General features: G+C 41.7%; 2 protein-coding genes and 8 non-coding genes across 14 annotated transcripts; 1 reads left to right on the top strand and 9 right to left on the bottom strand.

The window, feature by feature from the left end:
* Positions 1-624: 624 nt before the first annotated feature.
* On the bottom strand, positions 625-13,291 carry TAF1D (TATA-box binding protein associated factor, RNA polymerase I subunit D). 3 transcript variants are annotated; one of them, XM_032680311.1, is made up of 15 exons: positions 13,244-13,291; positions 12,825-12,898; positions 11,349-11,600; positions 10,778-11,246; positions 10,339-10,514; positions 9,490-9,547; positions 8,918-9,193; positions 7,288-7,339; positions 5,926-6,062; positions 5,531-5,578; positions 4,647-4,684; positions 3,286-4,134; positions 2,484-2,564; positions 1,605-1,677; positions 625-962 (listed from the first exon to the last, which is right to left on the bottom strand). In XM_032680311.1, the coding sequence occupies exons 3-7, from the start codon at positions 11,585-11,587 to the stop codon at positions 9,038-9,040; spliced, it is 1,098 nt and encodes a 365-aa protein (XP_032536202.1). In that variant the 5' UTR covers positions 11,588-11,600; positions 12,825-12,898; positions 13,244-13,291; the 3' UTR covers positions 625-962; positions 1,605-1,677; positions 2,484-2,564; positions 3,286-4,134; positions 4,647-4,684; positions 5,531-5,578; positions 5,926-6,062; positions 7,288-7,339; positions 8,918-9,037. The 3 variants fall into 3 exon arrangements, with proteins under 3 accessions (XP_032536202.1, XP_032536201.1, XP_032536204.1); XM_032680310.1 differs by having other exon boundaries at positions 4,061-4,134; XM_032680313.1 differs by lacking the exons at positions 625-962; positions 1,605-1,677; positions 2,484-2,564; positions 3,286-4,134; positions 4,647-4,684 and adding an exon at positions 4,691-4,819.
* On the bottom strand, positions 1,432-1,561 carry LOC116783541. The gene has a single exon (XR_004355738.1). It is a non-coding gene; the product is annotated as a small nucleolar RNA SNORA25 (small nucleolar RNA).
* LOC116783540 lies at positions 2,679-2,817 on the bottom strand. The gene has a single exon (XR_004355737.1). It is a non-coding gene; the product is annotated as a small nucleolar RNA SNORA8 (small nucleolar RNA).
* Positions 3,391-3,522, bottom strand: LOC116783545. The gene has a single exon (XR_004355741.1). It is a non-coding gene; the product is annotated as a small nucleolar RNA SNORA18 (small nucleolar RNA).
* Positions 4,412-4,484, bottom strand: LOC116783537. The gene has a single exon (XR_004355734.1). It is a non-coding gene; the product is annotated as a small nucleolar RNA Z40 (small nucleolar RNA).
* Positions 5,170-5,301, bottom strand: LOC116783542. Its single transcript, XR_004355739.1, has one exon. It is a non-coding gene; the product is annotated as a small nucleolar RNA SNORA1 (small nucleolar RNA).
* LOC116783538 lies at positions 5,696-5,834 on the bottom strand. The gene has a single exon (XR_004355735.1). It is a non-coding gene; the product is annotated as a small nucleolar RNA SNORA8 (small nucleolar RNA).
* Positions 6,158-6,284, bottom strand: LOC116783548. Its single transcript, XR_004355744.1, has one exon. It is a non-coding gene; the product is annotated as a small nucleolar RNA SNORA40 (small nucleolar RNA).
* Positions 7,458-7,529, bottom strand: LOC116783552. Its single transcript, XR_004355748.1, has one exon. It is a non-coding gene; the product is annotated as a small nucleolar RNA SNORD5 (small nucleolar RNA).
* Positions 13,292-13,481: 190 nt separating the features above from the next.
* C2H11orf54 (chromosome 2 C11orf54 homolog) lies at positions 13,482-24,476 on the top strand. Of its 3 annotated transcripts, XM_032678745.1 has the most exons (11): positions 13,482-13,577; positions 14,411-14,497; positions 15,171-15,223; positions 16,140-16,263; positions 18,298-18,396; positions 19,290-19,363; positions 20,278-20,379; positions 21,211-21,387; positions 22,126-22,275; positions 22,864-22,980; positions 24,196-24,476. In XM_032678745.1, exons 4-11 carry the CDS (start codon positions 16,206-16,208, stop codon positions 24,367-24,369), a joined length of 951 nt encoding a protein of 316 aa, XP_032534636.1. In that variant the 5' UTR covers positions 13,482-13,577; positions 14,411-14,497; positions 15,171-15,223; positions 16,140-16,205; the 3' UTR covers positions 24,370-24,476. The 3 variants fall into 3 exon arrangements, with proteins under 3 accessions (XP_032534636.1, XP_032534635.1, XP_032534633.1); XM_032678744.1 differs by lacking the exon at positions 15,171-15,223 and having other exon boundaries at positions 13,483-13,577; XM_032678742.1 differs by lacking the exon at positions 15,171-15,223 and having other exon boundaries at positions 13,527-13,663.
* The last annotated feature ends 131 nt before the right edge of the window (positions 24,477-24,607 follow it).

Below are 24,607 nucleotides of genomic sequence, written 5' to 3'. Positions count from 1 at the left end.
TATCAGCAGGTGCAATAGCAGAGATGTTTCATTCCATCTGATCAGGGTTAAAACATACCAGTAAATCACAGAATAGGTGGGGTTGGGATTTTTAAAGGTCATCTAGTCCAAGCCCCTGGCAATGATGAAGGTGCTATAAAGGTCTCCCTGGAGACTTCTGTTCTCCAGGCTGAACCCCAATTCTCTCAGCCTGTTTTAACAGAAGAGATGCTCCCATCCAGTGACTTTTATGGGCTCCTCTGGACCTGTTCCACCAGAAAGCTTAGCTTAGTTTGGATGTACAATTAATTACACTGTACAGGTCCTTTCACTGATTTCTTTGAGTCTGGTGCAGTTCCATGTACTGGAGTAGCTAAACAATTGTTACCTCCTGCATAAGTAAAAAGCCTAAGCCAGAATCAGTTTGTTATGCCACGGAGGTAAGTGGAGGCTGTTTGCAGTGCAAATAATGAGCAGTACAGCAGGTATATGGTCTCAGCTTCACCAGGGCAGTTCTGCAATATTCTAGCTCCTTTCTGAGAATATGATCAGAAGGGAAGAGACCAAGGCTCAGGAGATCATCGGTGAGGATTTTCTCACCCTTCTTTGAAAGCCACAATGTAGCAACAGGAAATAATCCCAGGCTGCAGCTCAGAGACAGTTTTATTTAAATGCTGTGACATTCTGTACAGAAAAAATACCTATCCAGGGCTTCAGTACAGTGAGAATTCAGTGACAGGGAAGTTAAGGAAAACACCTGATCAAGTTATTTTCAGTCAAATTACAACACAATATACTCAGCTGGGTCTTTTCTAACATCACACAAAGGCACCTTCATATCTCACAGGAGGGCAAGAGGCAAGTCACAATATGCACTACTTTTCATGCCAAATAACTGCAATTAACACTTTAGGTAAGATCTTTCTCCATTTGGAACAGCTGTGTAGCTCACTGCAGCAGACTTTCAGCAGTATCACCAGAGCCTGAGAGAGAAAAAAAAAAATCTATTATCACTTTTACTCCAAAAAAAAGCCATTTTCCCACTATCCAGTCTAAATGTCCCCGGCACAACTTGACATTTCTTCTCATCCCACAGCTTCTTAAATGGCAGACTGACCCCCACCACACTACAGGTAACAGCAAGAAGGTCCTCCCTGAACCACTTCTTCTCCAGCCTCAATATCTCCAGCTCCCTCAGCTGCTCCAAAATGAACTCGTGCTCTAGACCCTTCACCAGCTCAGTCGCCCTCCTCTTGACACACAAGCAGCAACTGGGCTACAAGACTGCTCATCCCACAACCCTTTTGTTCTCCAGCTTCAACTTTCTGTGCTACAAATGTCAGCTGGTTTCAGAATGAAACTGAGCAGCCTTTCCTCTTCATCAGCATCACAAAAACCTAAGGGCAGAAGATTAACATCCTTTTTCACCTCAAAAGGCTTAAGGACATAAGGTGTATCTCCTCATAAATAGACCATAGCACACACTACGTGTCCACGGCATCCTGCAGAGGATTTCAATTTGCGGTCACCGCGTTAAGAGCTGCTGGTTTTTCAGCCATGCAAACCCTCTTTGAAGTGACCTTGAATCTCCTTATAGTACCAACCATTTTGGTAAGTGCTCTTACCTTCACACTCACTTTGGTAGCACTCAGGTGGAGTTTCTCATCCCTCTGACATGCAGCAACTTGGTAGCAGACACTGGAAGTTAAAGAGTCAGGTTTGGTTAGTGTAAGGGAAGAGTTAACAACGCACAAGTTGGATATAAATTGTATGGAGCAGCCTTAGTCTCCTTTTTTTTTGCTTCTGTTCAAAAGCACTGCTTTCTCAAGAGCAGCTCTGGAGTCCAATCTACAAAGGTTCCACCTAGAACTTCGGAGGCACCCAAGGATACCAACCCCATACCTACACCTCAGCAGCAACTTCCTCCTAACAGCAAAGGGAACATTGTGTCTGTGACCTACATTGAAGCTTTATTCCCAGCAGCCTTGGTGCCACATCCTATGGCAATACAAGAGTCTGATGGATTTGCTTTACGGTCATGTCCACAGCTCACCAGAAACAGTAACATCCCAGCAGCCTTGGTAATGACCAGACACTCCTCTCACCACCCGTACCACGACTTCACTCTGCCCATCCTTTCCAGTGATGGACCAATTAATCCTGCCAACATTAAAGCCAAGTTGTGTACCAACAAGCCTAAAATCTTTTAAAATTTTAAAGTACAGAGGAGATGTACTTGATTCCTCACAACCAACAGCAAAGACACTAGTACTACAAACCACTGCACAACTGTGACAGCCATTATATACACACACAATAATGACTCACAGACAAGTGACTGCTCAGATACTGCCAAAATCTGGAGCAATCACCATCCAGTAATCTCTGCTACTAGACAACCATTTTTATACTTCTTTCTAAAACAGTTTAAGTTTAAATGTCCTAGAATCACACTAATTTAGCACACAAACTGTGTAGTGTGATAGTAGTAACTTACTGCTTACCTGTAAAACAGGTTGCTTTTATCTTCCACAGCTCATCTTTTTAATACAGGGAGGTTCACTTCGTTCAGTATCCTAAAGCACCTGTTAGAAAGAAGAAACTGAATGCACTTGCTGAGTTCAGAGGCCAATACTCAGCTCTCACACTGGAACATGAAAATAGAAAGCAACTACACTCAAATCACTGAAGAGGTCAAAGACTGTTTCAGAAAAAATACCAGGTTTAACAGACACAGCTGAACGAAAACCAGTGATGCCAAACACTGCACTGCTGTAGCACAGCTTTTTGCACACCTCATCAGGAGAATGCAGCTGGGTGGAAGTGCCATACAGAGAAACAGCTGCAGTTCTCCATCCATGAACAGCTCATTTTAACATTCAGCCTTCTTCCATGCACCAGTTAGTGTCTGGGAATAAGAGGTACTTGTCATTTCACAAAAGCTGCCATGCAACTGGAGAGGGAAAACAGACTCCATGAATTTCACCTAATGCTCCTTTCACCTGAACAGCAGCTGCTCAGTGTGAAACTGTGGAGCATCTCTTGACATAAAACAAACGCAGTAAGTTACTTCAAGACAGACACCACAGTGCTGTCTCTTCTTGCCTACAGCCACTACAAGAATAATTACTCCATGACTGAAGGGGGAATTGACTGTTTCAAGCCATCCAGAACAGTCAAGCAGCAAAAAATAGTGTTATAAGTCAGGTATCTACACTAAAACCTAGGTGAAGAATAAGTTCAGCCTGTGTAATTTAGTACATTAGTTGCACCTGAAGTCCCAGAACACTATATTTTGACTCTTACCAAGCTTTTCCACTTGAATAATTTTTTTCATTTCTATCAAAGCATGTCACAGGACACCTAAAGGAGAACACGGTGCATTATTACAGTTCCTAGGATGCTACATGAAGATGTCTTGCAGTTTTATCCCACAGAGCTAACAGGTAGTTCAATGGGTAAAGCGAAACCACAAGTTTATTCTGTGAGGCATTTCCAACGACACGAACCTACAGAGAAGATCCTATCGGGATAGACCTCAGCATTCCTTGTACTATATATTAACATGACAGATACAAATCAAGCAGATTGGAAATGTATCTGGTATATATCCTGCTAAGTGTCTTTTTTAAGTCGTTTCAAGATATTTTGGGGAAGAAGGAGAGTAAATGATTTCAACAGCTGGCACCTGGAGAAGATGAAGTAACTCCTTCATATTAGCAAGTTTTAACACTGAGAGTTACCTGAAAAGCAAACATCAAAGGCAGTTAACTACAAATATGTAGAGAATCCTCCTTATAAATCTACTGTGAAGTGCAACTCACTTGTCCAAGCAAAACTATCAGTTTAAGCAGTTAACCTGATCACCTCCTTTCTGAATGAGAAATTTGTATGAATGCTTTTTAGGCAAATCAAAGTTACAATAAATTGTTCCCCTAAGAGAGTGAATGCTACAGTAATGCAGTGTTGAAACCAGTTCCTGAAACCCTAACAAAACAGTAAACTAGGTTTGATAGGACTTCCAGCCACCAGAGTTCTTCAGTCATTAAGGTACATGCAAAACTTCAAATGTCATACTAACCCTAGAGAAAGCTTCAGATTGCTGTGAAATGGCATCCTGCATTTCTTCTGTTATTTTCTCTAAATACATGCCTCCTGAAAAAGCAAAGTAATGTTACAAACCAGCATGATGTTCCTACAAACCAGCAGAACCTACGACAGCACTTAGTACTTAAGTGGTTCTAACTACCACAAGCATTACTGAGAGTTTCTATTTGGAAGCAACTATAGTGTCTGAATATTATGCTATTTGACAGCTCCTTTTAATTACCTGTTTATTTTTAAAAGAAAGTCACAGTCATGATCTTTCCTCACTGAGACAAGACATTTTCATGTAAAAATAAAGTGATGTAGAAAGGACATTCGTGTAGTAATTTGTTCAGAAAGGCCATTCTCACTCACTCTCTTCAGAGCAGTTGAACATTTTGCCAATCATCACAACAATTTTCTCACAGCATTCTCAAGTTTGGGGTTAGATAAACTCATATTTTCTAAAACACTGCATTTTCTCAGTAAGAAAAGAACAGCACTACAACCAGCTTATCAAGTGAAAGACAGGCAGCTGACCTGCAACAGGCAAGTGTTAAAAACCAGTCACACACACTTACCAAGATGGTAGTTCAGACTGGACTACCACGTGGACGTCCTAGAACAAAGTGAATTGTTGCATCTGATCAATATGGCCAAGATTCTTCAGTATTTCAGTAATTTATTCGGACTTGAGTACTCTTATACTTAAAATGAAGCAAATAGACTGTGGTCCTGTTACACTGCCTGAATGCTAATGACAAAACAAAGCATTTCAACTGAAATCAAAGCCATGGTCCAGTATACCACACAACTACCAACAAGGTCTATCTGCAATTTAAGAAACTGGAGCACTATGGCACAGAAGGTACAACTAAGGGAGTTACCTCACAAAGAAAACACGTACACCATTTTAAGACATCTTAAAAATACACTCTAATAAACCACGTACAAGAATTCTTCACTGCAAGTATTCTTCCTCTACCTGCTAATTCTACTTCCTTTAGTAGGTAGGATGCAGAATTCAAGCACATCGAAACAAGTAAATTGTTAGATTTTACAGTAGCTGCATTAAGTACGTTTGCAGAACTGTCCCACAGAGTAAACTGTTACAGGTCTCATTGTCACCACTGCAATTAACTTTACAGTGAGGAAAGCATAACCTGTCACTCTTCTAGCCACGTTTTTCAATTCAGACACACAGTAGGTTGTGCCTATTTGCTGAAGAACGAGGCAAAACAACTCCATAATGCCTGTGGAATAGACTGTTTCTTAAGCCTAGCCAGTTAACTGCGAAAGAAACCTGTTTAGTGGTCACCTGCTACTTGGATTTATGTCTCAAAATAAAATGCCTCTTTTTTTTTTCTTCAGAAAAAGGCAGCCAAAAACCTAAGACTTGAGCTTTTATGATCCTCGTCCAACTACCTCCACCAAGGAAAAAGCCAACTATTTCCTTAATACTTACGCTTAAGTAGAGGCCTTCCACTTCATTCCAGACATCACAGGAATGTCCCTTAAAGAAGAAATAGTTTGGAAAAATGTCACTTTTTTAACTATATATTCATCCCATAACAGTTTAACAGTTTTTGAATGTATTTGACAAGCCTCCCAGTTTGGAAACACTAAATCTACTTGTTTCAACAGAAATACCAAGTTTAACAAGCACATCTGCATGAAAACCAACGATGCCAGCTGTTGAAATACTGTAGCACTGCTTTTTGAACACTCCATCAGGAAGACACTGCTGGGTGCAGATACCATCCAGTGCACAAATTAGTCTGATTAACGTGCTGTGGAAACAGCATGTCTGAAGAAGTCCAATACTCATACAATGAAGCTCAAATGGAATTCAAAGCTTACCTCTTTCACTCCCATGTTGAACAGAAATTCACTGAACTGACAGATTTGTGAATCAGCGGGCCAGCAAACAGCCATAATAAATCAAATGCTCCCCAAAAAATTAAATCTGCCCACTGCTGCAGCATTGGTGTTCTCATCTGCAAAGAAAGAGATACAACTGAGCTACCTACACTTCTACAAATCTGGTACATTAAACTCATGCCTGAGATTGACCAGTGGAGTTCATGCAAATATTGTCCCTTCATATAAGTAACACAACTAATACGTTCATCAGCTGTGGGTTGCAAAAGAAGGGTTTTTTCTAAGCACTAGGTTCCAGGTTTTTGTCTACAGAAACAGACAAAACCTGATCAAGTGCTAGAACAGACTGAATGCATTCATCTTTTACTATCTTTGAAACAGCATGTGAAGCTATTTCCCAATTCACTGTAGTTACTGTTAAAAACTGTCACCTTCCACTACTACTGTGTTTTCTCATACTAGAGACGGGTAGGTTGAAACAAAAAGTAACTGTGGCAAGGTGTTCAGCATCAGACATGCCATCCCAAGAACAACCTATGCTGTGTTAAACAGTGCAGTACTCCTAACTACATCACTGGCCAAGTAAGACGCCCTGTTCCTATCCTCTTTATCCTCTTACTGAAGAATGTTCTTGTACGGTTTCATTACTTGATCACCTTTAGCTCAGCGCTTCCCATGTTACAGGTGTTTTCCTATGCAGTAACCTAAATGGTGCTTTCTTCCATGCTATTTCCTACACTGTCCTGAAGCCACACAAACTTGATAACATCCTACAGTAAGAAGCTTTCACAGCTATGTACATGCAAGACTACCAGCTCCTCTCTGCTGTCCCTCCTGTTCTTGCATGGGACATGATTTAAGATGGAATTTTACCACAGGGAAGCCATCAGAAGCTGCAACTGTATGATACGCCCTGGTACAGAAAGTGTGTGTGAGGCACCACGATGAGGCTAAGTGTACAGTAGTTCCTCAACATCTTCAGCAGAGAAAATCCCAGGTAGCACTGTCCAAACCAGACAAAGTTGCCCTGCAGCACGCAACATCAGGTAAAAACAAAGTATTTCAATACAAAACTTCTAACAAAAACTGCACTTAACAGATATTCAACAACTCAAGTTTTTGTTTTCATTCAAAGAGGCTATAGGCGAATTATGGTCAGACTGGTGAAAGAGATGTGGGACTGAACTCTAGACCTTGGAACCTTCACACACAAAAGCTGCGCAGCTGTGAAGCACTGTAATGCATCCACTTCAAGTATAGAGCACTGTTTTTTCAAAACCTCTTGTGGAGTACAGCAAAAAAAGCTACCTGAAGGAAACAAAACTGAAACCAACAGCTTACCTCGTGCAGCAAGAAAACTGACTGGTATTTCATCCTCCAAAAGCAATATAAACTAGAAGAAAAAGCAAAGTAATAAGAACTGTCATATACGGTCAAGTCAAGTCAAAGCTAGGTTTCAGCAATCAATGTAACAGTTGTAATAAGTTGATCTGCACGTGTACTTATCCAGTTCTAATCAGAATTGAAATTTAGTTCATTTCTGAGTCACTCAGCAGTTGAACAACAAAATTCATCACATGAACTGCAGAATGAGCAGGACTCCACATACTCCCTTCACTATGCCTTACCAAGCAAGAACCCCACTCCTAGATCCAGGATTGAGTCTTTCAAGCCATTGAGTATTTCTCAGGTAGATGCCTAAAAGAGTTACACCTGGCCATTAATTATGGACTATTATTAAATGTGATCTTCAAATACTGAAGAGTAATTTTTCAGTCCTAGAACCACCAAGTTGTGATTGGGAAACTTCCTTCACAAAGGTTTGGTATCTTAGTTCAAGCACGTAAATAATCCAGCTTGACTTGCTCTCAATACTGAGCACCTACTGCCAATCACCTCAGACTACCATTAAACCAGTAGATAAAACCTTTCCTGGACAACATCCTTGTTCAGCACAGACTACTTCTACCTGCTGAACAGCTGTTAGTTGCTGACAGCAATTTGGTTAAGAGCATCTGAGGCAGGCAGATGACTGTTTGGTCTCTAAATCTTCTTTATTGACAAGGAAATTTTTTAAATTTTTTTTTTATATTTTCAGCTACCATGACACACAGTAGGACTTGGCTGTATTCAGACCATTTCTAAACACTTACTGGTCAGGTTTCCTACTGACTAAAACACCTTAGAGAAAGTTATTTTCCGCTGGGGCAATGCCTGTTAAGAACTGTCATTATGAAGAGCTTTTATCTTCTGCTAAGTCATGTTCACATCAGAACCCATTCTGGATAGCAGAGGGCAAGAGGGGAAAAAGAATTTTTAACCCAAGATTCACTACACTGCTACAGTTATTTTTAAGATAACTTACAAATTCAGATTATTGTATTAGTTCAGGAGCAGAGAATTAGTTTCCTGAAAAGGTATTCCACATGGAATAGACAACCTCAATCATAAAAAATCGATTTTATGATTATCTGAATGCATTAACCATATTTTGCAATAGACTTCTGCTGAAGTTGACCAACCACTTCGGCATTTTTGTTGTTGGTACTTATTTGCATTAAGCTTCAATTCTGTCTTCAGCCTTTCAACTCTAAGTATTTCAAATCTGCACCTCTAATCCACAGACCATTCACAAAGAAGTCAGCTATGAAAACCGAAGAAAGGCATTTAAACTGCCCTTTTAACTTGAGCATATAGGTGTATGCATGCAACTGCATACTGTTCTATACTGTGCTGCTGCTATGTTATGGTATTTGGACCTTGTCTGCCTGTTTAATTACATAAATTCTATGATCCACTGGTTAACAGAGGTCAAGTTGCAGAAGCCAGAACTTCAGCAAGATTATCAGCCATTGAACCAAGGATATTATATTCCTGATAGAGAATAGCACAGAACATACTTAAAAGCTTAACAAAACAACAGATTATACTTGCTTTGTAACTGCATCAGACACAAGCCCAATATACTCACATTACACCAGATGTGACTGGGTAGCCTGGTGGATAGCTCAACATTGACTTCAGACCAATGCTTTAAAGGAAGCAGGCCATGAAAAACGACCACTGACACCTCATTTGTCCCATCTGCTGTTCACAGAGGTGAACCTTGCACAGGCAAGGAGTTCTCCTCAGCACTGTCTTCGTCATCCTCTATTTCAATCACTTCAGTTGATTTTGCATGTTTTGTTTCTGGTTTTGATTTTTTCTTACTGGGAATTGTGCTGCTTATAATGAATGAGCTGTTCTCCTAAGAAAATGGAAGACAAGTTGGGTTTTGAGATTCTTAAAATACAAGTAAATAGTGAATTTGCAAACTTCATTAACTCTTGAGAGAACTGCAGAATTCCTATACATTCCAGCATGTTATTTAAGAGAGTGTGGACTCTCAAAATAACCCCCTTCTCCATTACAGATCGAGATTCACGGGTATCACGCTGTTAACTCTGGATCTAAGCTCAAGAACTAAGTACTGAAAACATTATTATCTACTAAGTCCTTAGGTTTAGCAGAGAAAGGTTAGAGAGTTTCTGAAGTATTACTTACCACTACTCTGGCATCATATTGTTCTTTATTATCAGAATTCAAGCTGTCCTCATCATCACTGAAATATAAAAAATTCAAATCAAACTCCGTACTTTGATAGTAGCTCAAAATGTGTAAATTATTTTCCTACTACAAGCCCTGTTTTCTCTTAGAGCCTTCTAAAGTGCTACAGCTTGTAGGTAGGTAGCTTGTAGGTTTAAGATACTTCTACATAAGGTCATTCTCAAATGATAGTTTTTGACAGCAGAATGACATCCTAACTAGTAACACTAGTTGGACAGAAGGAGTGCTTAGGAGCAGAACAAAGATTTAGTAGCAGATATCAACAGCAGTATTAAGATAATTTGCATTACACTGCCACAGGCTAGAAAGCCAGCAAGTTGGAAAGGAAGTAGAATATAATCACAAGCAAGACCATAAGAGGATAAGCCTCAGCTAATAAGGGTACACAGCTTTCTTCTCAATATTGTAACTGAAGTTTCTCGATAGTGCCACGAAACACCAGTTATGAACTTAATTCCGCTCTCATCCACAGATTTTCTCTGAAGATAGAAAGGACTCCCTAAAATCACACAAAAATCACATGCTACTACAAGCAACTGTACTACCTCCTGAATTCCTGAACTGTGAAGAGTAGCAGACTGTACTGGTCTGGAGTCAGTCAGCTCTCTTCACAGCACCCTGTGCCATGCTTTTTTTGGATTTGTGACTAAGTGTTGAAACCCTACCCATACCAGCAAACTGGCTGAGGGCAGTGCGGGGTGTCATGCACCTACCTGTACACACACATTTATATTTTAGTTAAAAATAAAAGTCTTATAACATGTAAAAATATAAAGATCAACTTACTTCGTCTCCTGAATAGGAGAAATGGGGCCTTCATCATCTAGGTATTTGTGCTTCCGTAACACCACACATTCTTTTTCTAAGTCTTCACCAGCCTGAAGGGCTTTTAAAGCTTTTTTAAGATGTTCTTCATATTTAAGCACTTCAATGTACTTGAAATATCCCTTTGCAGCTGCTTGCTGAAAATAAAAATTTATCAGGTAAGATCTTATAAACACCACTAAAAGCATTTATGTTATGAACTGAATTTGTAATATTACACTGACACTGATATATGTTCTTTCTCTGTTTGCCTTAAAGGGTATTGGACAACATCAGATGTCTTGTTTAATAGAAATAAAATCTGGTTTTTTAATTGTTCTATTCAAGCACATCAGGTAGAAGCACAACACAGCCAACTTACTAAAACAGTAATACTTATCTCACAAATCAGAAGACTTACCTCATAGCCAAGAACCATCTTTAAGGGAATATGTTTCTCCCCATAATGTTTTTCGACAAAAGGGAACTGAAAACCTCTGTCCAGCAGCCTCCTCTTTTGCTCCTGAGGTGAGGCTGTCAGTGGTGGCCTCCCTGTGGGCATCCTTGTGCCCTCACATTTTTTCTTTTTCTTCCTTTTCTTCCCTGAGCCAGCTTTGTATTTTCGGTGTGCGGCGGCTTTAAACTTCTTTCCCCTGAAGTGATAGGCAAAAATGGCTTTCAAATTGAGTTTTGACTTCTGCTGCTTGGAAACTTCCGATGATTTCATTGGACTTTGGGGAGACAGAGAAGAATCTGACAAGCTTTCATTGTCAGGCACTTCTGCAACAGATTCAGCTTGTTGCCTTGAAGACTGACACCTCCTTTTTTGCTTTGAAGGTGCAATGGAGCACTCAGGACGGCACTCACTGCCACGAGCAACACAGACATCACTGAAAAAGAAGAGTATTCACTTTCAAAAGAATGTTTACTTCTATGATATCTGAGACAGGTTCTTCACAGTAAAAAATTCTAAACTAGAGGTAAAAACTCACATTTCTGAATCACTGCTGATAAGTAAAACCTCAGCTGAAGCAGCTGATGATTCACATATACTGTTAAGATGATTCGAAAACTCCCCAGGAGCAGCATTCTTCTGCCTTGACTGTGAACACTCCTTTCTTGTATTTGTCTGCCATGTATACTCCTTGGATGGCTCCTGATGACCATGTATCAGACCTTGGGCACCATGGTAATCAGAGCCAGAAGCCTGAGGCTCATCTTGATCAGTCATATTTCAATTTGCCCTAAAAATCAATGAGAATTAAAGAAAATAAAGAAAACTATATGTTAATGAGGTAACAAGCTTTCCACTACTCCAGTCTCACAGGGTAAACTTAAAAGACCAATGCTGAGCAAACTTCAACATAGATTTTCCTATGAACCACGAGCAAATAGATTAAAAAGTAACAGTTAAATCACAGCCACTTATTTCGGGATATTCATAGCATTTAGCTCAGAAAGAATTTTTACAGCACTTTTGGTCACCAGTGGAGTTTCCCAAGGCTCAAGACTGGGGACCAAGTGCACCCTCAGTCAGTTTGCAGATGACACCAAGTTGGGCAGGAAGGATTTCCAAAGGATCTAGACAGGCTGCCATCTATGGGCTGAGGCCAACTGTATGAGGTTCAACAAGGCTAAGTGCTAGGTCACAACCACCCCAGGAAGTGCTGGAAAACTGCCCCACAGAAAAGGACCTGGGGGTGCTGTCAACAGCAGCTGAACATGAGCCAGCAGTGTGCCCAGGTGGCCAATGGCATCCTGGCCTGTATCAGCAACAGTGTAGCCAGCAGGACCGGGGCAGCGACTGTCTCACGGTATTTGGCACTGGTGAAGCTGCACCTTGAATCCTGTGTCCAGTTCTGTGCCACTCACTGCAAGACAGACACTAAGATGCTGGTATGTGTCCAGAGAAGGGCAACAGATCTGAAGGATCTGAAGCACAAGTCTTACGAGGAGCAGCTGAAGGAGCTGGTGATGTTAGCCTGGAGAAAAGGAGGCTCGGGGGAACCTTCTCACTCTCTACAACTGCCTGAAAGAAGGCTGCAGCCAGGTAGGGGTTGGTCTCTTAAGGACAAGAGAAAATGGCATCAGGTTGCACTGGGGAGGTTTATATCATTGGAACAGGCTATGCAGGGAAGTGGTTGAGTCACCATCCCCGAAGTGGAATGGTGTAAACGTACACGTGTAAATCCAGTGCTTTGAAACTATGGTTTTGTCCTGGACTCGTCAATAGTAGGTTAATGCCTAGATGATTTTAAACACCTTTTTAAACCTAAACGACTCTTTTATGCTATGAAAGGTAATTATGGACAGCAACCTGCACCTATGCCCCAGCCACACTATGCCTTACAAGGGCATACTGCTAACAGGCCTGACAAACATAACAGAGAGACAGATCAGCCCAATACCAGAGCCAGGACACAGGCAGAAATGTCACTCCGACCACACAAGCTGTGGCTGGTACTCACAGATCGCAGCTCAGCATCCTTTGCGGCCTCTCCTGCAGCTCCGTCCTGGACAGCTGGTAGAGCACGCAGAGCCCCTAGGGAGAAAAACCAACATCTAAACTTACTGTTTCACAGAGTCACAGTGTCTCCTCCCAGAACAACCTCAGGCTGAAAGGCGCCAGGTACACCGCTCGGCCCCTCGCCAGGCTCGGCCGCCGGCATCGCGCCAGGGTCGGGGCTGCGGGAAGGCATTTTGAATGCGGGCCCCCACCAGGTCGCCACGGCCGAGGACACGCCGTGGCCCCTCGCACACCGCCGCCACACGCCCCAGTTCTCGGAGGACGGCTGAACACCGCCGGGACTGTGACCCCGCCCCGGTTCCCTTGATGCCCGGGTACCGGCACCGCGGATGGCGGCGGATGCGCCGCTACACAACCCACCTCCTGCTCCGCCGCTGCCCCAGCGCAAAGAGCGCAATATGGCCGCCCCGCGGCTTAAATAGCGCCGGGAGCTCGCGAGAGGCGCGCGGGCCGACGGGAGGGAGGAGGAGCGGGAAGCGAAGGAGGAGCGGGAAGCGAAGGAGGAGCGGGAAGCGAAGGAGGAGCGGGAAGCGAAGGAGGAGCGGGAAGCGAAGGAGGAGCGGGAAGCGAAGGAGGAGCGGGAAGCGAAGGGAGGAGCGAAGGGAGGGATGCCAGGGGTGGCAGCAGGGTGGGCGGTCCCCGGACCGGGGTGGGGTGAGCCGAGCGAGCCAGCCGAGTCCGGACGGTGGGGCAGGTACGTGCGGTCTCTGCGGAGCAGGGATCGGGCAGTTCCCGGGTCCTTCCACCCGGCTCGCCCAGGACGTCCCGGCTTCCCGCTCGGTGAGAGGCTGTCGTTACTGCTGTCCTGTTTCTCTCCAGGCTTCTCCGAGCTGGCGGCTCCAGCCTGAGCAACCCTTTACTTCCTCTCGCAACCGTGCCAAGCGTGCTGCCAGCTTTAGTGCTTCCTTGCTCCAGAGCTCCTCGCTGCCTTTGCCTGCCGGGATGCTCTCTCTCCCTAAGGACCCCAGCCTCGCCTTCCACGCCTGTTCCTGTCCCGCCGTGTCCCGTCCCTTCCCAAATCCCAGCCGCTCAAGCAGCCCTCTGCTGTCCCGCAGCCTTCCTCTGTCCCGTGCGGGGTCTCCTCGCATCGCTCCAGCCGAGCAATACGTCCTCTGCATCTACAGATGTTTTGCTCCTCTTGGTGTCATGCTGAGTTTCTCCTCTCTCATTGACTGACATCTTCAGTTTTTTCTCTTTCTGCCCCCATCAGTCCCCCTCCCTGACTCTTCTCTAGCCTGCCTATAACCTCTCCCTTTTGGCTTCAACCCTCCAAACTACTTTTAATTCAGGTTATGATAACAGACCCCCCCCCATCATTAATATAATGGTTCACATTCCATCTGCAGTCTCCAGACACTTAACTACTCTCTCTGATGCTTTCTTCCTGCTTCAAAGGTAAACTTTCAGTCTTTACATGCTTGTTCTCTCCGTTCTTGTTGCACTTTCTTTGAAAGTCTTCTGTGGCAATTCAATGACAGTGCACCCCTCTGTGATGGATCTTAATTGTCTGCTGTTGTCTCCTTTCAGGTTCACCCTGTCCCACACCACACAATTCACTCCCCTGTGAATTCTTGCAGTGCTGGCTCACGGATCTAGCCTTTTGTGTCTTTCGTGGTAAGGCCAACTTTCTAGCAATCAGATCGGGTTTGACTACGGTACATCAAGCTTTTTCACAGTCTTTCCTTCCTTTCTTGATTGCAGGGAGCTCACTACTGTCCATTACACAGCAGGTGATGGTCTAGGTGTTATATCTGAGCCTATTTATTTGAATTGTGTCCAAGTCTTGCCTCTGCCTTTTGCACAACAACAGTTCTAGGTTGTCTTCTCAGTCTCAGGGCAACCAGTGTGTTGAGTGCTGGCACAGCCTCCTTCTGGATGTGGCAAGAGGTTCCTGAGGGGATGAGGATCATCTAAAACAATGCTGCCAAAGCCATCTTGTCACTTTTTTCTCTGGCTAATTACTCCCTTTCTTGGTGCACACTAAAAGCCTTGGGATGTGATTCGCTCCATCTGACCAAAGGCTTTTACCAGAGACACCAAATCCAGCCTTTCTCCTCTGTTACTTTCTCCTTTGCAGCCTGAGGAGGGGGGAGTCACCCGTGGATATGGACAAGATCAACTACAGGTTGCAGTCTTTCTTCTTTTCTCTGCTGCTTGCTACAGCAGTAATTTGGGGTGGCTGAACGTTGTCTCAAAGACTTCAGTTAGGTGACTCCTATAATCTCCCCACTCTTCTTATTTCTTTTTTTCCCCCACTGTCTTTTTTTTTTTTTTTTCCTTTATGCAGGCTTAAGAGGCTGATTGTATAAGGACAGTTACAATTTTTGACAGTCATAAAAGGTGGGATTTTTTAAAAATAGAAGCTAGAACTATACATAAACAGCTAGCTCACACTGTAGTCCTTCCTAACAAAGGTTCTGCCATGTCTGGGAATGTAGTTAGGATTTTGGCATTTTCCTCCAACACCTGACATCTGGATAAGTGGGATTCATTTTGTTGGTTTGGTTTTTTTTTTGCTGTGCACAACAAGCATGTGCCTAAGGAGTTAATAATTGCTATAGCTGATTTTTAGGTAGTGTACAATCAGCTGTTTCTGCCCTGAGCTGGTGGTTTGCCCTAGTTACTCACTTTGCTGTTGCAAGGCTGACTGAAGTACGGTTCATTTGTGAAAGCATTCTTAAACTTATGTTCAAACAAAACTTTTTGTTACAAGCTCAGTACCCATACAGAGGCTCATACCACAGAACTTGCTGCTGTTTATCTCTATTTTGATTCTTGCCTTTTCCCCCTGGAAGGGAAAACGCATGCCCAGAATCAATTGGAGACCATATCATAGCTGGGGTTGAAAGTCCACTGTAGCCAACGCTGGCAAAGTAAATATTAAGGTTGGGAAGGCCTGAGGAGGCAGCTAACATGTCAGAAAAGCCCAGTTTTCTTTCAAAACCAAATTGTGATTCCAGGCTTACAAAGGACACACAGATCTCCTGACCTGTCCCTTGAACTGAATTCAGCATAGGATGTGTTGCCTACACCCAATTGCAAGCTTGGGGACTAGCATGTGTAATGTTCTGAGCCAGCTATAGATCTGACAGACATGTCTTTCAAAACTTTAATGTTACTATTGAAGCCATTAGTCTTTCCTGATGGCAGAACTACAGTTCTACTATTGTCTTTGCGTTCTTGAGTGAAATTGAAAAATAATTCCTCTATTGAAAGGAGACTGTTTTAATTGTTAAACTGTTATCCTTGTTGGCAGATCAGTTGCTCCTACAGTGTGCTGTACTTTAATTTCTTACCTCAAGAAATCAGCACCAGTTAAGAAATGGCCAAAGTCGAAAGGTTTGCTTTTCACGTTCCAAGTCTGGAGGAGCTTGCTGGGGGTAAGTTATGCAGTGTGTACTTTTTTACAAACTTATAATGTACTCTTCAAACTTACATTAAAGCTCATACCAAAACCTTTCTACAGGCAGTACATGGAGAATTCCTGCTCTTAACACACTGAGACGTAAAGAACATCACTATTTTTCTATATGCTCTGATTTTCGTAGCGCGAGCAATGACTCCTCCCCCAAGCCCCCATGATATTTAAGCACACAGACAGGCTCTCAAACCCTTTAAAACTGTCTGCTGCATTTGCAAATTTGTGCACGGGTTGTGAAATTTTGACAGCTACAGAGCAAACTTCTCTACGGATACAGGATCATCTGCTCTCTACCCTCCAGGATTTCTTTCTTTTTCAGGACTACTCAAAACACAGCTGGTAAGATGCAGTGTAGCATGGCAGATCCTCTCTCTTGAACATAGTTGGCTCCTCTTTTGGTGATTGCCTTAGAACAGGGCTGCAGGAAACATCTTCTTTAATATGTTTCTTTCCAAAGCCTTCCCAAAATGTGCTCTGAGTAACAGAATGGTTGAAGTTGGAAGGGTCCAATCCAGTTGCTCATGAGCTTCTTTCCTTGCACTAGTAGAAAGGTAGTCTCTCCCCTGCAGCAGGTCTACTAAAGGTTTTTATCTTTCAGATTGACCCTCAAGTTCAGTTTGCCACTTCCCCAAATCTGTGTCAGTTTGACGTTTCCATGCATTGAGAAAGTATGATCCCAGGATTACCCTGGGTGGTTCTCAGTGCTTTTCTCACTCAGTCAGACTAGGGCAGTAGGACACAGCTGCTGTAGACCTGTGAGCTCACGTCACCTGAAAACACCATGTACTTGCAGTAGAACAGCTCAAAAGAGTAGCAGAAAAATTTCATCATAAAGCAGAATTTTCCATTTTTCCCTCCTGAAGACCTCCTGTAAGCTGTGAATTTTGTTGCTATTCAGCTGTTGGGTATAATTTGAGGAATGCCCTTTTATTGTCCTTGTCCACTTACCAGAAGGTACTGAGATGTATTTAGAAATGTGCCAGGTACTTCTACTGACCCTTTTGGTCAACAGCTTTGTAAATCTGCTCTTGAGAAGTAAGGTATGGCTGAAATCCTAATTGGACGAAACAAAGGCTCAGGAAAGTCTTCTGAGCAAATAAGGAATTGCCTGATTTGAGAACAGACTTGATCTTGTGTTCTTTAGTTTGAGAAATCTGTCAAAGCAGATCCCCAGGTATTAAAGAACCTGGACCTTTTGACATAATATTTGAAGCAGTGTATGTAAAGACAATCCTACACTCAATTTAGGTTTGGAAGTTGTTTCCGAACAGTGCACTCACCTAATCCTCCCTGTTGTTTGAGTGACTTTGCAGGTTCTGAGCCTAAAAACCATTGATATGAAGCAAAACCAAAATTTCAGATTTGGTTCATTATCACCAGCACCATTCATTATCTGTCTTGTACTGACAGTGGCACTTGCCAGAAAATCTCCACAAGAGCATAAACCCAATAGGCAGTATGCTGTGGCAGCAGAAATTTCCAGACAGCAGAGACGGTTTGAGCTTATAATCAAGCTAATACAAACAGTCTGGTTAATGTATTTGAAGAACTGATTGTCACTTCATCTAAAACTTGCTTCCTCCTTTGCTCTTGCATCATATTTGACTGTGATCATAATTGTCTGCTCTTTGAAACAAACCCACTGCTGAATGTGATTTAAGTTTACCCATATTACTTCACATTGTGTTGCTCCTAGTGCTACTAGGAGCAGTCAGTTATTATATTTCAATGAAAATGTTTTTAAAGTACTTTAAATTAATTGATGTGGCAGACAACAATTATCTGAACAAACTTTTGCTCTTCTCTGAAGCTCTGATGCATGAAACAAGTGTCTACAGACAATTAAATCAATGGAGTTACTTAGGGTAAACAGAAGTAATGTATCTTGCTGAAATAAATCTAAACAGACATATTTATAGTTGCTAGAAACTTGTCAAACAAACTCTTGGTAATTCTTCATCGTCAATAACTTTGCCATTATTCTTTATTACAGTTTTGCAGAAAGGGCTTAAAGAGAACTTTGCCGACGCTCAAGTCTCTGTTGTAGACTGTCCTGATTTAACTCAGGAGCCCTTCAAATTTCCTGCTAAAGGTAACCTAGCATTCCCTTCTTCCACTAAGTCTTCTCCTGTTCTTTTTACCTAATTCTGCTTGGTTTTGATCTTCTGAAGACATTGGGAGAGTTTAAATTGTTTTTCAGATAAAGAATATACATGAGAGGAAAGCTAAATTTTATATCTCTGGATTTGCTTTGTAGTATGAACAAGGACAAGTCATTGCTAAGTACTTGTCATAATTTTTTTTTCTTAATCTATCACTGCAATACCCACTTTTTTCATAAGATTTATTTAGTGTACTGAAAAGGTTTTGAAATTAAGTTGTTTTCTTCCAGATGGGGAAATTTTTTAGATCCATGCCAATCACTATCTGAACCTAAGGTGTTGTGCTTCCATTAATTTTTAAATTCCTGCCATTCATATATGTCAGTGAAGTGAAACTATCTTACTCTGAATGGGATTCATCTTCTTTGAATTAGCTGTCTGGAAGACAGACATGTCAACTGTGCTACTCATCTGAGTTCCCTCTGGCATCAGTGTAGTGAAAGAAACACTTCCAGAAGGTGATTCATCCCTTCTTAAAATACATGGCCAAGTAAGTGGGATGAATTGTCCTGAAACTCAGAGAGCTTCCAGCTTTGCAAAGGGAGCCCCAGCAGAGATATCCACTGTGTAGTGGAGAACTGGCAAATGGAAGGTGTTGCCCACTCTACTAATTTCTTTGTGCTTAGAGAATGTTAATTTTACAATAGGTTGCATGGCACTGAATCCTACTGTGAATCATTTTAGGGCTTGGACTTCTTAATAGTGCAACACTTTAAGTATTTAGAAGTTTGAGGAACCAGTTCTTTGGTGGTTTAGACTGCATGCTCATTTAGCATTAGTAGGAAAAAATATTTTACCAAGCTAACTGGCTGTATTCTTCCAGGAATCTGTGGAAAGCCTAGGATAGCAGATGTGGGAGGTGTTCCTTATCTCATACCTCTCGTACAGAAAGAAAAAGTGAGTTTTTCCTGTAACTGTGGGGTTTAATGTCAAAATAAAAGCAGTATCTTGTTGAAATATAAACAAAACTAACAACTAAGAGGTACTATAAGATTCCTCTTGTGAAAGGGACTTCTCAGTGTTTTACGAGATTGATTCTGATGTGTATTAAACATAGACTATGTGACAACATCTTACACATTGTAGCAAAAATAGCGTATGGTGGTTGATGGTTCATCTTCTGTTCTCAAATACAAGTTAGTTTTAGAAACATACCATCTGTGACAGGAACCATGGAAGGAACTACTGAACAAGGGACACGTCTGTATATTTGTATATGGCTTGTTTCATACCTGCAATTTCAAGTGACAGCCACGCTTCTTTGTAAAACCTGGCTGTATTTGTGTTTTCAGGCCAACACTGGATTTGCATTACCCTACTTTTCCAAGAATATCATGCCTTCTTGCTGACACTTCATTCAATCTGTCTCTATATGATATTTCCTTCCATTTTTTCCATGGAAATTTCAACAAGAACAATAATTCAGTTTTTCAGTATAATGACAGAGGAACATACAGGCAAAATTCACCTGTCAGAAGACAAATGGACATCTACCAAATTTGTTATTACCAAATGGTTTGTTGTGTTCAGAAACTGTGTTCAGCCTAATCATCCAAAATATTAATGAGGGTGTTGTGAATTAAATGCATCCAGAGATTACAGTGAACAGAATGACAATTCCAGCTCAGAGCACCACAGTAAAATCATAGAATCATAGAAAGGCTTGGGTTGGAAGGAACCTTAAAGATCATCTAATTCCAACCTCCCCTGCTATGAGCAGGAATGTCACCCACTAGATCAGGTTGCTTAGGGCCCCAACCAGCCTAGCCTTGGACACTTCCAGGGATGGAAGAGTTGTTTCTATTTTGCAGGTTTACGATCTAAATACAGTTGCAAAAGACATAGAGCTGCCTGGAGCATTCATTCTTGGAGCTGGAGCTGTTTCATCTAAGATTCTTGGAGTAAATGCTGAGGTCAGTAAATAAGTGCAATGGTTCTCCATGAATTCGTGGGAGTATAATAATAGAGCAGTGTCATACAGGGTATTTCCCATTTACCACAAAATACTTAATAAACACTTTTCATGCCACAAGCACATAAAACACATTAGAAGGAATTCAGATGAGGGCCATCCACTGAGGTGCACACTACTGAGATAATAAAGATTAATTTTTAACTTGTAATTCTTCGGGAAGCATGTGGTTGCCTTGGAGCATGCAAGAAACATGATTTTTTTGAAACTAATTGACAAAGACCTGACCAGAGGTTTTAACTCCAAGATTTACAAAATCTTTTCAAACTTACTGGTAAATACCTTTAAAATACTCCCTGTATTTTGCCCTCTTGGATGACTTTACCACTGTAAATTTTAAAAATGCCATATACAACATGGTGAACTGTAAGAGAGGCAGGAGATAAAAACTACTGCCTATGGAGACTGGGTAATCAGAGTTATTTCAGGCATAAACCTCTGGTCTTGCCATCTCCTTTTAATGGATTTATTGGCAGGTGAGATAGCCCATCTCAACATTAAATTTGGGCCACTATTATAGTGGTTGTTACTGTACACTGTCAAAGTATTACATAGAATTTCAGTACTTGAATTGGACCTCAGACACTTTTTTTCCCTCTTTTTTTTTTTTTGTTTATTTTTTATCCTGAGAGACAGAGCTATGTGATGAAGAGGATTATTTCTTGGGTTCATGATGCAAAGCTTAAACAGTGTTTAAGTGAATTCAGTTCATTTAACTCACTCTTACGTGTTCTAATTGACTCACTTAACTCTTATATGTTCTTTTTCTCAGCTTATCCCTATTGTTCAAACTAAGAGTGAAAAAAAGCCTGCTGTAAATGGGAGCTATGTTGCTCAGATAAATCCTGCAGACAAAGGGTGCCTGCTTGAGAAGTACAGCAGTAAATATACTGACTGTGAGTTTGGACTGTTGGCCAATCTTTATGCCAGTGAGGGCCAACCTGGTAAGGTGTGTACTTGGATCAAAGGTGACTTGTTTGCAGAGCTTTGTGACTGAAGGGAAACTCATGATTTAATGTTCTACTATGTGTTTTCTGTGGTAACAGTAAAGTTGTAATTCCATGAGAAAAACATGCAACCGTAAGGAACTGATGCCAGTGAACAAGGGGAAGAATTGGTGGAGACCGAGAGGCATTTGAATTTTTGAGGCATAAGTATTAGCTTAATAAAACCTTTCCATCATCAAAATCATTCACCCAAATCCACTCCAAACTTGCAGTGATTTAAGGTAATGGTTGTGTGATGTACTTGTGTAAATCAGATGTGGGCACTTGTCTAGCTTTTTGTAGAAGTGCTGCCCCTGACACAGCCAGCACAAAGACGTGTTGGCAGAGCAGTCAAAAACTGACTATTGCATGGAAACTGAAAAGTCTTCTCTGGTACCAGTAGTTTCTTGACAACAGAGTGGAAGCCAGCTGATAGACAGAAAGGGGTTGCTCATATCACTGTCTCATGTATTGAGTAAATCTCTTGCTGCCCAGCACCCTTCACAGGCAAAGCTAGCACTGAACAGAAGTCAGGAAAAGAGAGTTGCTCAGGTACTAGAAAGAGTAGCACTTGCAGGGAATTGCATTTTCAGAAGGTAATTTTGGGTTATCAGCTTGAGAGAATTTCAGAACAGCTTTTACAGACCTTTGCAGACTGTTGCAGCAGGAGACAGCAGTGACCAATTAACTTTATTTTCCAGGTCATTGAAGTGAAAGCCAATGGAAGAACTGGGGAACTTAACTTTGTTTCCTGCCTGAGACAAACTTTAGAGAAACACTATGGAGAAAAGCCAGTTGGGATGGGTGGTACATTTATCATTCAGAAGGGGAAAGCAAAGATTCACATTATGGTACGTTGTTCTCAATTCATGTAACTTTCTATGTCCTCCTGAAAATAGAATTATAAATCAGGGTGTAACATCTTAGTGCCTTGACTTTGTTTTGTATTGTTAAATGTATGCATAAACTATTAGGATAAGCACTGTATTAAAGCAAGGAGCTGACATTACAAAATCGGTGTTACAAAACTAGTGATGCTGTTTTACTTGGCCTTAATACCATCATCTCTTGAAATCCTTGGGCAGCTAAAGAATTGGAGAGCTATTGTAAAATGAATTGAAATGAAATATGTGAACTGAGATGATATTTACAAGAAGCATTAGACTCCTTTGAAAATAACTGAGCTTCTAAAATGTACCAGGAGCAGGAGAATCTTCACTTCAGTAGTTCTTCTACTACCTGTGCTATGAAAGAAGCAATATTCTAGTCACTTCTATTTCTGGCAGAAACACAGTGATGGGCACTGGTGAGCTTCTTTTCATCGAGAAGTAAAATGAACAGAATAGTGGGAAGGGGAAAAGTGAAAGAAAGTTGCTAAAGAAAAAATATCTTGATGCAAGTGTCTTCCTTTACTTATAAAGCTTTCTTTTTTGCTGTAGCCTCCAGAATTTTCTACCTGTCCCCTGAATACTGATGAGGATGTGAATAACTGGCTCAAATTCTTTGAAATGAAGGCTCCACTGATTTGTCAGCCAGTAATAGTTTCCAGAGATCCGGTGAGTCTCCTTTTTCATTTTTAAGTGTAAACTGAGACTTGTAATGAATTTTGTCTTAGCTGTGATCTTCCTTTTAAGAACAGGAATGTGTAAGTATTGTGTTAGACTCTTCCAGAGGTGGTGTAATGAAATAGAAGTTTCTTGTTTCTGTGACTTGTTTGAATTGAATCTAGGTCAATCTGTTCTGAAACCTAGTTGTTGTTCATAGTGGTGGAACTTAATGATTCAGTTCCAATTGCAAGTGTGCAAGAGTTTGCATTCCAAATCCAACAGCACAGTTTGCATTCACTGCTGGCCATGCTGGAAGAAATGCCAAGAGCATGGAAGCTGGTTGAACTGTGTGTGTTTACGTAGTTCGCTTTCATAAGAACTCTCTCTGCTAATGCTGTGTTGAAATACATGAAAGCATGTGTCTTGTTGCTGATGGAAATTCAAGTCTGCAAAGCCTTACGCTGGAAAGTTATCTAGCATCTTTCACAAGCACTAAATTCAACAGCAAATAATTCAGTAATAAAACTAATCTAGTTTCAAAACCCATGGAGATGCTTATCATGAGGAAAACTATTTATTTAAAGGTAAGCAGAAAACCATAGATGAAAATGACTATTTTATAAATAACAGTGCAGTCATAAGTAATATAAAAACATTTTTCCAGAGTTAAATGAGACATACTGTAGGCTTAAATATGTTCAAGGGTGTGAGTTTATTGCGTCATGACGGGGCAGTTTTTGGCTTACAGATAAATTGTGTGCATCTTGCCAGAATAAACTGATGTGCGCTGTTCATCAGTATATTCTTGTAGCCCAGAAAATTCCTGGACCGCATCAAACAAAGCATGGCCAGGTCAAGGGATGTGATTCTCTCCCTTATGAGACCCCGTCTGGACCGCTGCATCCAGCCCAGAGGCCCCTAGAAAGATGTGGACCTGTTGGCGTGGGTCCAGAGGAGGGTCATGAAAATGATCAAAGGGCTGGAGCACCTCTCCTATGAAGACAGACTGAGAGAGCTGGAGGTTACCGTGGAGAAGAGAAGGCTCCAGGAAGACCTTACTGCAGCCTTCCAGTACCTAAAAGGAGACTTTTAGGAAAGATGGAGAAAAACTTTTTAGCAGGGCATCTGCTGACAGGAGAAGGGGCAAGAGTTTAAAATTGAAAGACTTTTAAATGCTGTTCACGTGCATGCCTTGTTGATCGACCTTTCTTTCTCTGGTGACAGGGCTTTGATCTGCGTGTGGAGCACACCCACTGTTTCAGCCACCACGGAGAAGGAGGGCACTACCACCAGGACACCAGCCCGGACAGTGTGCAGTACCTGGGGTACTTCCAGCCTGCCGAGCTGCTCTTCCGCATTGACAGGCCCCAGGAGACACACCTGGTCGGGAGAGACTGAGCCTCCCGCTGGGCAGTTTAATCTTCCCGAAGTACAAATGCTGATTTTTGTAACGCTTTTAATTATGCACACTTATCAGATTTAAGAATAAATATGAGAGCAATAAACTGCCGACTTCTTAAGTGTGTTAGAGGGAGGAACTCGGAGTGTACGTGTTACTGGAGTTATGACCCAATTCAAACTGTAATTTCATTGCAATGTTATTGTATATTTTCCTGATGTTTGGTTGAGCGTCCTG

The sequence above is a fragment of the Chiroxiphia lanceolata genome, chromosome 2 (assembly GCF_009829145.1).
Source record: "Chiroxiphia lanceolata isolate bChiLan1 chromosome 2, bChiLan1.pri, whole genome shotgun sequence".
Classification (NCBI taxonomy): domain Eukaryota; kingdom Metazoa; phylum Chordata; class Aves; order Passeriformes; family Pipridae; genus Chiroxiphia; species Chiroxiphia lanceolata.
The sequence above is the reverse complement of the archived record's forward strand: the minus strand, read 5'-3'. Positions and strand labels throughout refer to the sequence as shown.

Coding starts and splice junctions, on each gene's coding strand:
- C2H11orf54 (XM_032678745.1), top strand. CDS start 16,206: ATGGCCAAAGTCGAAAGGTTTGCTTTTCACGTTCCAAGTCTGGAGGAG. Junction 19,364..20,277: donor CTCTCGTACAGAAAGAAAAA/GTGAGTTTTTCC, acceptor TCTATTTTGCAG/GTTTACGATCTAAATACAGT. Junction 22,981..24,195: donor TAATAGTTTCCAGAGATCCG/GTGAGTCTCCTT, acceptor CTCTGGTGACAG/GGCTTTGATCTGCGTGTGGA.
- TAF1D (XM_032680311.1), bottom strand. CDS start 11,587: ATGACTGATCAAGATGAGCCTCAGGCTTCTGGCTCTGATTACCATGGT. Junction 10,515..10,777: donor AGATGGTTCTTGGCTATGAG/GTAAGTCTTCTG, acceptor TTTTATTTTCAG/CAAGCAGCTGCAAAGGGATA. Junction 9,194..9,489: donor AATATGATGCCAGAGTAGTG/GTAAGTAATACT, acceptor CCATTTTCTTAG/GAGAACAGCTCATTCATTAT.